This window comes from Populus euphratica, unplaced genomic scaffold (genome assembly GCF_000495115.2).
Source record: "Populus euphratica unplaced genomic scaffold, PopEup_1.0 scaffold329.1, whole genome shotgun sequence".
In the NCBI taxonomy this organism is placed as follows: Eukaryota; Viridiplantae; Streptophyta; class Magnoliopsida; order Malpighiales; family Salicaceae; genus Populus; species Populus euphratica.
This window is the reverse complement of record NW_011500009.1, coordinates 437,437-448,770: the sequence shown is the minus strand read 5'-3', so window position 1 is coordinate 448,770 and position 11,334 is coordinate 437,437. Positions and strand designations below refer to the sequence as shown.

The 11,334-nt window shown below is 31.9% G+C and overlaps 2 protein-coding genes across 3 annotated transcripts; one reads left to right on the top strand and one right to left on the bottom strand.

Annotated features, from left to right (window-relative positions):
• Positions 1 to 2,502: 2,502 nt before the first annotated feature.
• On the top strand, positions 2,503 to 6,450 carry LOC105141355 (BAG family molecular chaperone regulator 4-like). Of its 2 annotated transcripts, XM_011048544.1 has the most exons (5): positions 2,503 to 2,740; positions 2,856 to 3,154; positions 3,243 to 3,389; positions 5,090 to 5,323; positions 5,557 to 6,450. In XM_011048544.1, the coding sequence occupies exons 1-4, from the start codon at positions 2,617 to 2,619 to the stop codon at positions 5,282 to 5,284; spliced, it is 765 nt and encodes a 254-aa protein (XP_011046846.1). In that variant the 5' UTR covers positions 2,503 to 2,616; the 3' UTR covers positions 5,285 to 5,323; positions 5,557 to 6,450. The 2 variants fall into 2 exon arrangements, with proteins under 2 accessions (XP_011046846.1, XP_011046845.1); XM_011048543.1 differs by lacking the exon at positions 5,557 to 6,450 and having other exon boundaries at positions 5,090 to 5,498.
• Positions 6,451 to 7,988: 1,538 nt separating this feature from the next.
• Positions 7,989 to 10,732, bottom strand: LOC105141354 (ammonium transporter 2-like). The gene is made up of 4 exons (XM_011048542.1): positions 9,952 to 10,732; positions 9,561 to 9,846; positions 9,377 to 9,480; positions 7,989 to 8,591 (listed from the first exon to the last, which is right to left on the bottom strand). Exons 1-4 carry the CDS (start codon positions 10,582 to 10,584, stop codon positions 8,157 to 8,159), a joined length of 1,458 nt encoding a protein of 485 aa, XP_011046844.1. The 5' UTR covers positions 10,585 to 10,732; the 3' UTR covers positions 7,989 to 8,156.
• Between the last annotated feature and the right edge of the window lie 602 nt (positions 10,733 to 11,334).

Sequence of the window (11,334 nt, the reverse complement as noted above, 5' to 3'; positions counted from 1 at the left end):
AAGTTTTATTTTTAAAAAATTATTAGGTAAACTTTAAAATTAAAAATTTATATAATTAAAAATTTTAAAATTTATAAAATTATTTAAAGCTGGTCAAATATCTACATTAATTAAAAAAAAATCAACCAGGTTACAAACAAGCATCTAATTGCTATCATTAAAGGAATTTAGGGGCTGTGCCACCAATCAAATCTCTCAGGTTTGTTTAACAAAACAGTTTTAGTAGGAGTTTTAAAAAAAATTATTTTTTTTATTTTAAATTATTTTTTTTAGTATTTTTGAATTATTTTAGTATGTATATATTTTAAATAATAATAATAAATTATTATTTTAATGCATTTTCAGATAAAAAATATTTTAAAAAATAATTACTACTTCCATCTATTTCTCTTGCATAAAGCAAAAGGCCACGGTCACATATTTCATCACTTGAAATAATATATTTTATATTTAAAATTTTTATCCTCTTTATGTTTAAATATTTTACCATTATTTTTTATCCAATGGATTCACAAATTAAAATTTAATTGATGCAATTTTGAATCAATTGGACAAATTTGTAGGAGGATAATTACAAATTCTAATTTGTGAATTACTATAATGAAATTATTATTTAAGTATTTTTGATAAAGGTAGTTTGGTTTTTTTTTCCAGAGATAGGTTAGTTATTAAAAAATTATTTGGGCTTTTTTTATTTTGTTTTCAAATTTTTTGCATAGTAAAAATATGATTTTACTCTCCAATATAATAAAATTTAAAATTATTGACTAATAATTTTTTTTTAAAAAAAATTAAAAAAATAAAAAAAAAAAAAATTTCTTTTCCGAAAAAAAAAAAAAAAAGATAAAAGATAGAGCAGTTGACCAGTGTTTTTTTTGGTTTTTTCCTTTTAAGACTACAATTAAAATATGACTTTGCCCTTAAAAAGATAAAAAATAAGATATGCAATTTAGGGTTTTTTTTTATTATTTTGTATGAGTTTATTTGTAATTTTTCATGTAATGAGGGGTGTTTTGATTTCTTTTTCTTGAAAGTCTGCTGATACATGCTTGTACTACATTAGGATATGAGTGATATTTGTATCATTCGAGCAGTGCTTGAGATATTATTTAATAACTAAATTTGATTTTTTATTATATCTTTGAATGAGCTGATATATATATATTTTTTTCTGATATGGTATATGACAATAAATAATGTACAATTTATTACGAGGAATTGTTTTTTATCTTTTTTTCTCTCTAATACTAGGAAATTTACACATTTGTCCTTTCCGTTTTTAGTATTTCAATTTGAATCCTTGTTTTTTTAATTTTTAATTTTTATTTTTATTCATTTTATAAAAGTTATGTTTATTTTTAATTTAATCATTCAATTATAATTTCTCGTATGTTATTTTTGTCATTTTAGTTTTTCTTTAACCTTTTAATTAAAGTTTTACTGATTTTAAATTTTATCATTCAATCAAAAATTATATTATTTTATTTTTTTTTAATTTGAGAATCTTTCTTTTTATTTGTTTATCCTTTTGTCAAGGTTATTTTTTGTTTCAATTTAACCCTAGGTTATTTTTTGTTTCAATTTAACCCTTCAACTAAAAATTTATGTTTGTCCTCTAATTTATATTTTATTTGGTTCTCATCCTCATTCTTTTCATTATAATTTTTTAGATCATTTTGTATAATTGATTTATTTTATTTTATTTTTAGATATTTGATTTGTTGGGATTGAACTTTATATTTTTTTTATTTGTAGTGCTTCCAATCTAATAACCTATATCATGAATTTAAAAAGTTTTTTTTTTAAATATTGATTTTTTGATTATTTTCAATTTCTTTTCTATAAATTTATCTTGTTCTTATGATCTAAGTTACATATTTTTTTTTAGTAATTTTTTAATATATATTTTTTTAAATTATTTTTTTGTATTTGATTTTTGAAGATATTATTCTAATTCATTTAAATATTTTTCTTGTTTTATACAAATGAACATTATTTTTCAAAATAAAAAATAATTATTTTTAAATAATATCCCCAATATCTTCGGCCTTGCATAATTATTTTTATTTTTATTATTTTTTATTAATTTAAATAAATAAGTTCAGTACATACAATCAAATAAATTTCTCATTTTGTTGTGATTAAATTTCTTGATTTATATTTATTTTTTAATTTTTATTTTAATTTTTATTAACTATTTTTTTTGTTTATTTATAGAGATAATTATCAATATATTCAATTACATATTTGCACAATTTTTTTTTTATATATATTGTTTTCATATTAAAAACACAAAAGAATAGCCTGTATATTCAATATATTTTTTGAAAAGAACGTTACAATTCGTGTCAGAGCATGCGTTAAATAGCTAGTATTAGAATATTTTGGGTATTAAAATAAGGAACAGAAGGTACTTATCTGCAAAAAATCAAAAGTATATGTACTAAATATATATCTCGAATGCAAAAATATTTATTTATTTATATATAAAAAAATCTCTTCGGACGGAGTCTCCATCCATGGAAACCGACCAACCGTTTCTCTTCCCCCAGAACTGAGAAAAAAAAAAGAGGCCTCCGTCCTTTCCTGCTTAATTAATTTTTTATAATTAATTCAATGAGTTCAAAAAATGAAGAAATTAATCATGGAGGGAGACAGTTTAATCATAACTTGATCAAAATCAACGTCTCTCACGGTCCCTCCCACCTCGAACTCCATGTCCCTGCTCATTCCACTTTCGGTAATTTCTTCTATTTTTCTCCATTTTTATTTTTATTAATATTTATTTTCTCCATTAAAATGCTTTAATTTAGAAGATTTTGGAGTGATAATTAAATAAAATTCCTTTTAATTAGGGCATGTTAAAAAGGTAATCGAAGAGCAGACCGGTTTGGAATCGGAAAAGCAGAGGATTTTGTTCAGAGGAAACGAAAAGGAGGACGGAGAGAATTTGCAGGAGGCTGGCGTGAGGGATAACTCCAAGATTTTGGTTTTGGAGGACGTGGTGAGGAAGGAGATGAAGGAAGGCGAGGACACATCAACGGCGACAATGCAGGAAAATGTGGAGGAGGTGAAGGGAAACGATAAGGAGATGCCGAAGGCCTTTCGAGCTATTGACGAAACGAGGAAGGAGATTGATAAGCTTGCGGAAAGAGTGAGTTATTGTTAGTTGTGTATGTGTTGTGATTTTTTATTGTTATTGTTAATTGTTGTGGTGATTTTTGTGTGTTTTGGATTCTTAGGTGGGTGCTTTGGAAGTGGCTGTGAGTGGCGGGACTAGGGTTTCGGAGGATGAATTTGGTGTTTTTTCGGAGTTGCTCATGAGGCAGTTGCTGAAATTGGATGCTATTGAGGCGGAAGGGGAAGCACGGGTGCAGCGAAAGGCTGAGGTTCGTGTTTGTGTTGTTGAACTTGATTTTCTCTATATCTGCTTGTCGCATTGTCGAATAGATGAATTGTGCTTTGTTTGAGTTTTAACTAATGAGTGCTCCTGAGTGTAGCATGTGCATGCTATATTGAAGATGGAAGATTTTCTATATAAACTTGAGATTCAATGTTCTTAGAAACTCATTTTTATGTGTCGCCTGAAGGTCTATAATCTCAGTTTGTAAACTCCAATTGTAGAATTCTGTGATTGTACGTGAGGATAGATGTGCATGAAATGGTCATAAACAAAATGTAGATGCGAAATTAACTTCAAAATTTGCGCAAGTTATGATGAAAATGTAGGAGTTGGAATAAATAGGTCTCATATAGATTGAGTTTTCTTTCCCAACCAGTTACTTTATTTTAATAATAAGATGCTTGATTTTGTCATGACTGTTGTATGTGATCAATATATATTGTACTGTGAACATTAAAATTAGTAAAGAAAACGAAGATTGGTTAAAGCAATCAGTAGTAAACATAATGATTCCAAAGAATTCAGAATTAAAGACTAGTGCAAGATTCTCAAAACTCCAATTAAATAATGATTTGTTAAAAAATCATGCTTGCTAGAAAGAGAAACAAAGTAGTGCCGAATTAGTTTCTAATAGCTCAGTAAAATTGAATTATATATAGCTTAATGCTTAGAGAAAACCATGAACCCAGATAAATTCTTTTCTCTGTTTGTCATTATTCGATTTGAAGAAACAAAGAGTAGAAGTAGAGGTGGTGTATAGATAGAGAGAGGCAGAGAACATAAAAAAGTAGTAGTAAAAACAGAGACTGTGTTAGAAAAACAACAGGGCAGTTGTTGGGTTGGGGGGTTGGGGTGGAGGGTCTAACCTATTCTTTCTTTTCTTTTCTCTTTTCTTTTCTGTTTACATGTTGAATTGCTAATCACTATCAAGATTATGGGTTTGCGATCCTTGTGTTACATTAAAATGCTCCCTGTCATTTGAGTTGTAAATCCATATGTTTTGCATGCTGGGTTACTTTTTCAAGAGCATTGGTGATTTTAAAGTGTTAAGTTGCCCATGCCACCAAAGCTGATGAATAACGGAGGAAAGTAGTGCTGGCTATGGATTAGCGTGCTAGAGACAATAATGTTGAACTCTTGCTCTGGTAAAGTAAATAGGGCTTCTAAGTCTTCGTAATGACTACATAAAGGACCTTGTGGTGCAGGGATTTGTGGGATGGAAGCATGTATAGAACTGTTTCTGGGCCTAAAACAACCTCGTTCTTACTAAAAAATCCCTCACTCTAGTTTTTTCTCTGTTTTTGTCTGGTTGAGGGGTTATTTGTTTAAAGGTGTATAATCATCTTCTACTTAACGACAGCTTCTCTTCCAAAAGTCTCTTGAAACTTTCTTGATTTTTCTGATTTACCACATTCTCTGATGTGAGTAATGTCATAATTACAGTAGGCCTTGTAATGTATGAATGCATGCTTGTTCTCTACTTCTTTGGACCGCATGCGTTCTCTTTTATAAATTATTTTGCATGTCCTGGCCCCTTCCTCCTTTAAGGCCATGAAACACAGTGATCTAACCTTTATGCGTTAGTGTGTGTGTGTATCATTCTCATTAACTGGCTTTTTAGATTTACAATTGAGGTTTGCATTTGTCCTAAATGCTGTTGCATCAACTAATGGCTCCTTTCAACAGGTTTGTCGTGTCCAGAATTTCCATGAGATATTAGACAACCTGAAGGCAAGAAATCCCAAGCCATTGGGCAATAGTGGAAATGCGTCAGTTACAACTGAGTGGGAGACCTTCGACTCTGGATCGGGAAGCTCAAGTCCCCCACCCTCAATCCCATCCTCAACAAGAATTACTCAGGATTGGGAAAGGCTTGAGTAGTTTACAACAACCTCCTTCATTATTCAAGTCTCCAGAAATGTGTGATATATAATATTTAACATTTAGTAAACATTGTATCCTTGATTTTGCTATTTTTTTTGTTTTGTTTGTTTCTCGGCTTAGAAACTTTAGAACTTAAAGGACTTACAGTTGCTTGAAGATGCATCAATTTTTGAAGATTCTTACAAACTCGAATTTCTATTTCATGGTTTAATGTTTTTCCGTGACAACTGATATTTTGCATACTGATTCCTTTCTCAAATTACACCCAGGGACGCTGGAGCTCAACACCATCAAGGTTCCCACTATTATTTGTAGATTCTCCCGTCTTTGTCCAACTAGAGCATAGGTTTCTTCACCAAGGGTATCAACAACTTTCTGCAGCAGTGGCAGCTTCTTGCTCAGACGCATCATGGTGTACTAGGGTATGGTTCCAGATGTGTTATACCCATTGCTAGTGCTGCCCAGCCCTGAACAAGACCTGTGGAAGGAAATTGGCAATGAAGAGTGTGCTAGTATAGATGAAGGTTTGATCAATTTAGGTTTTTAATCGAAAGGGTCCTCCCCTGCAGCTGGAGTTATTGCGCACCAACCCTGTTATCATTCCTTGATTGGCTCCAATCACAGACGGATTTTTGAAAAAGAGGACATCCCAGCAGGTCCAGACAAGGATACTGGTGGCTGCACAGATGTTTGATGAGAACTGCAAGGGAGGAATCCGGCGGTAAACGAATTTCCTCCAAAAAATACCACCCCCAGCCAGACCCATTAAGAGATTATTTGATGGGAACACTTCCTGTATTCCTGCCGTCTTGGTCCATCCGGTGAGAGATCAACAAAGTTCATTTGCACCACCAAGTCAGGGAATACATATGTTTAGATGGGCCGGAAACTGGTAGAAGAATGGTGCTCGCCCAATCATGGAAAACTCCCATGCTGTTGTACAATAGGATGCTTACATTGGTCATGAACAGAATCTTTAACATTGTGGAAGAATCTCATATCAAGGCCAAGTAAACGAAGACATGTGGAGTCAACGATGACGGGGGCTCTAGAACTTAAAAACATGGTTGTCTTGAAAAGGTATTAAATTAATATTATTTTTAATATTTTTCATGATTTAGATGTATTAATGTTAAAAAAAAAATAATCTCACTTTTTTCCAATTTTTCATTCGATAATCCGGGCTCAAATTCATGAAATCAAGCATCAATTCCATTATTCATTTAAGCTTGTATAATCAAGTCTAGAACTCCTTACATAGTGATAAAATGAAATTGTAACCAATCTAGATTTTGCATTAAATCATAATTTTGTATAGGATCCAATTACATACTCCCTTTCAAAGATTTTAGTGTTTAACTTAGCTTCTTCTTTTTTTTCTTTTCTTTTCCTCTTTTCCAAGAGCCCATGCCAAAATATAAAGAGGATGGTGAGATGGGTTTTTGGCTAAAGTCTTTTTCACCCTTTTACTTTGCACATGTTTTATTTTTCTGTATTTCAATCTAACTTTCGACATTTTTACAAGGCCTTCCAAGCCCTAATTTCCTTAAAATTCTAACATGAGGTATGACAATATATTAAGAAGCTCTACATAAAAATTCATTCTAATTCTATATCAAGAATTATATTTGATATTGTTAAATTAAACAATATTAAAATTACAACTCAAATCTAATTCTAAGCCGAACTTCTAACATGTCGTTTTTTTTTATCCAGATAAATTAGTAGTTAAAAGTGATAAATTTAATCCTTTTTAATTCGAACCTTTGAACTTAATCTATTAACTTGTTTTTATAATTGGTGATGTATAGCCTATTAACTTATTTTTATAATTGGTGGTGTCAATGAGACCATTTTATTTTTATTTTTCATCATTTATTTTATCTACAAACTTATTATCATTTTATGGTAATATTATTAATTTTTAATTGTAGTTTGCACCAATATTTTTTCATGTAGTTCTCTTTTTAATTTTTATTCCTCATTTCTCTTATCATTTCTCCAAATTATTTTCTTATTTCTAAACACATATATTTTAATTTCTCCCATCCATCATTACCTCCCAAGTTAAATATTCATTTCACTTTTTTAGTAAAATTTTTCCTCATTAATTTTGTAAATTTTTCCCAAGGGTTTGAAGAAAAACTATTTTCCTTAAATAAAAAAAAAACTAGAAAAACTTTATAATACAAAATACAAAAACAAAAATAAAAAAATATAAAATTAACTAAAAAAAATATCATATTACTTCATGGACATCTCTTCCGTGGAGGAACCTATTCATCCCCTCCCACACAAAAAAATCTTATTCCATGACCTCTTCTAACCATGGTTACTTAGCAATAATTAATAAACAAATAATGAAAGGGATCATTAGATTATTGTACCAATTAATATAGATGAAAATACAAAAAAAAAAAGAGTTAGAAAAACAAAATTAAAACTAAATAGTATTATGATATAAAACTCTAATTTGTATTTTTATTATTGAATAAATAACTCAGATGAGTCCATTTTTCTAAAAGGTTTATAACTTTTTAAATAATCTAAAAAGCCAATCTAAATAAATCAAAAAGTCTAAAAATAAAGTAAAATCAATTAAAATATTAAAAAAACTACAGAAAAAAAATAAAATTATTAATATCATAAACTAAATAATAATAACCGAGAAAAATAATTTTCTCTCTGGAAATCATCCCCATTCATCTGTTGATGTCCTCTTACTCACATTAATTAAGCTGTTATACAACTCTAAAAATAGGCAACACAATCTAGAAACATCAAAATTCTACTTACAAATCAGACCATGGACTAATATACACAAAGAAATCAAATGCTCTAAGCATGCTGGTGTATGCAGGTATCTAGCTTACAAATTTATGGTTACACCTCTTGCGCCACTGACATGCGGAGACTTTGGTGTTTCCTCTCCAAACAAGGAGGTAATCCTACCGTGCTTAGACGGATCATATTTTTCTCCATCACCCCATAATGCATAAGCTTCCTCTCCATGAACTGCATCATCTCCGATTGCAAGTTGCTCCTCCGGCATTCTCAATGGTATAAACAACCTTATAAACAGAAGGATTAGCGTTGTTGACACTATGTTCCAACCTATAACAAAAAGGGCTGCAACCATTTGCTTCAAGAGTTGCAACCCGCCATTTCCACCATAAAATGCACCTCTTGTATTCACTTGCAGTATAAGGTCACAGAGTTCTGGCTCTGCTAAAAGCCCAGTTAGAAGTCCACCCAAGAGCCCAGCTACTGCATGGGTGTGAAAGACACCTAGTGTATCATCCACCTGTAAAATTTACCACACAATTGAAAAAAGTTTATTGGACTTTGTTATATACTTATTGGTAAATAGTCCATGATTATCCTTGTTACCTTGGCAATCAAACATAAAAAACAGGACTCTGATAACGTTGTCTGCTTGTTTTTCAATTATAGTTCTATTCAAAGCTATGTTCTCATCTTTGACTGTAATTAATGCTTTTCATTATGTTGGAGGACTCTGCCTGACACGGCAGATTCTTCAGGATGAATAATAAGATCCAAAATAGGTGGATGGGAAATCAAGCGAATACTTGGAAGGATGGCACAGTGTTGTTATAGTCATTCATCACTTAATTTCAAGGTTTACAGATATGTTTTGATGGTGAAATCATAAGAATGATAAATGGGATTATATTGGCAAAGAACAAGGATAGAAGAAGTATTAAATGAAGACATGGTAACAAGTTCTAAGAGAATATTTTGGCCCAAGATGAGGAATTGGTCATGAAGTCATCATCCACCCATTTAAGAGTTGAAGAATTATCATCTCCATTCAAGTTTGTTAATCCATTGAGGAAAAAATCATGAAAAAGTTGGATGGCTTGATAGTATACTCTTTAGTTCTTTTGGGGAACTACCTAGCATATCTTACCTGCAATTTTCCCCTCTTTCCTTAAGTCTCATCCTAGTTAGGGCAAAACGCCAAGATTCTTGTTAGATTGGAGGTGGGAAAAGATATAAGAATAGATTAGAATTTTGTTAGACTCGTGCATTTCTAGGAGAAGCAACAACATTGGAAAGTGATAATACCTTTTGAAGCAGGGCAAATTTCTTGTGCAGTATCATCATAGACACCCATGGAATGCTACCAGAAAGTATTCCCATCACTATAGCCGCCCAAGATTGAACCAGTCCTGCATTAACACCATTCATAGATTTAATAAGTAAAGTAATGCTAACATCGCTGTGATACAGACCCAAAAAAAGCACCAACCTGCTCCTGGAGTGATGCAAACTAGTCCTGTCATCATGCCCTGGACAGCTCCTATCACCGATGGCTTTCCAAAGCATACAGCATCCAGAGATGTCCATACAAGCAGACTTGTTGCTGCACATACATTAGTGTTCAACATCGCCATCGAAGCATCGATATTTGCTGCATAGGGTGCACCGCCATTGAATCCTGACCAGCCCATCCACAATAGGCCAGCACCCGCAAGCATCAGCAACACATTGTTGGGAGGAAATCTCTCCCTGTCACTTTTTAGCCTCGGTCCGACCTGTGTCACTTTCAACAGGTTAGCATCATGGCTGCAAGAGTGAAATATAGAGTCTAAAAAACTCCAATTTGTTTTTTATTTAGTAAAGGGAATGATTTAAAATACCCAATAAGCTGCTGTCAACCCTGCAATTCCAGAGGAGAGGTGAATAACATAGCCGCCGGAGTAATCAATGACACCCCAATGATAAAGAAATCCACCGCCCCATAGACTAAAGGCACCAACAGTGTAGGAGAATATGAGCCATAGAGGGACAAAAGCCATCCAAGCTTTAATATTCATGCGGCCGAGAACAGAACCAGCAAGCAAAATGAGGGTAATAGCAGCAAAAGTAAATTGGAAGTACACAAGTGTGGCCATTGGATAAAAAGGCTCAACAGTTTCCCTTGTCCCATCTTCATGTGTATGCGTACTTTCAGGGATCCTGGCTTGGGCAATTAGATACTTTTGGCCTAAAGCTGGAGCACCCTTGCCCCAGAAGGGGAGGAGTTCATCGCCGAAGGCCATTCGGTAGCATAAAAGCACCCAGCAAAGGAGGACAGCAGCGAAGGCGTAGAGGGCCATGAAGGCAGAGTTTACAGCCCATTTCTTCTTGACTATGCTGGCATAGAGTATGACAAGCCCTGGCATGCTCTGGGTGGCTACCAGAATAGATGCTATCATTTGCCATGCGTTGTCTCCTTTGTTTAGCCATGAAGGAGCTACTGGTGAAACCTGTCCATATGCGGAGGCCTCCATTGCTGCAGCAAAAAACCCTTAATTCTCTGTAATATATGTTTTGTTGGTCTCTTCGTGTTTCTTAATTTCTTTGATACTTTTATAAGGTTAGGTCAAGCAATGTGAATTCATGTTTCATTATGTTTCATTATCATAGCAGCATCTACTGCTTTTATATCAAATCAAATGCTATTTAGCTGATTTCCACTTGTTTATGAGATGCATTCACATGGGTAGTAACATGATAACTCCCAATTTGAAAAAGAAGTTAATGTAAGATGTGACCTGCATAAATTAATTAATAAGCTATTAAATGTTTGAATAGAATATTCATTCTTAAGCTTTATTTGGTCAACTTTGAGAAATAATTTTCTATTTAATAATAATTTTTATATATGAATATTTATAAAAAGAATATTATTGTTTGTAGTATTCTTATAATTGATGATGGATTTTTTCAAAAAAAACCTACCTAGAAATTTAAAAAACTACTACTGCACGCACATAAAATGCTTTGGGGTGGTCCAAACCTAGGCTATGACGCTTCCAGTTGATCATATATATATATATATATATATATATATATATATATATATATATATATATATATATATATATATATATATAAATTAATTAGAAAATGCCAGAATCACATATATATATATGTATATATTCTGGCATTTTCTAATTAATTTATAGTCGTTTGTTTGCTTTTTTTTTTTTGGAATAGTTAATTCTTCAATTTGAGTGCTTCTAGTGAATGAAGTCATG

What these genes read in the sequence shown, in the direction of transcription:
- LOC105141355 (XM_011048544.1), top strand. Translation starts at nt 2,617, where the DNA reads ATGAGTTCAAAAAATGAAGAAATTAATCATGGAGGGAGACAGTTTAAT. An exon ending in TTGATAAGCTTGCGGAAAGA is followed by an intron (nt 3,155 to 3,242) that starts GTGAGTTATTGT and finishes TTGGATTCTTAG; the next exon opens with GTGGGTGCTTTGGAAGTGGC. An exon ending in GGGTGCAGCGAAAGGCTGAG is followed by an intron (nt 3,390 to 5,089) that starts GTTCGTGTTTGT and finishes TCCTTTCAACAG; the next exon opens with GTTTGTCGTGTCCAGAATTT.
- LOC105141354 (XM_011048542.1), bottom strand. Translation starts at nt 10,584, where the DNA reads ATGGAGGCCTCCGCATATGGACAGGTTTCACCAGTAGCTCCTTCATGG. An exon ending in GGTTGACAGCAGCTTATTGG is followed by an intron (nt 9,847 to 9,951) that starts GTATTTTAAATC and finishes AAAGTGACACAG; the next exon opens with GTCGGACCGAGGCTAAAAAG. An exon ending in TTGCATCACTCCAGGAGCAG is followed by an intron (nt 9,481 to 9,560) that starts GTTGGTGCTTTT and finishes GTGTTAATGCAG; the next exon opens with GACTGGTTCAATCTTGGGCG.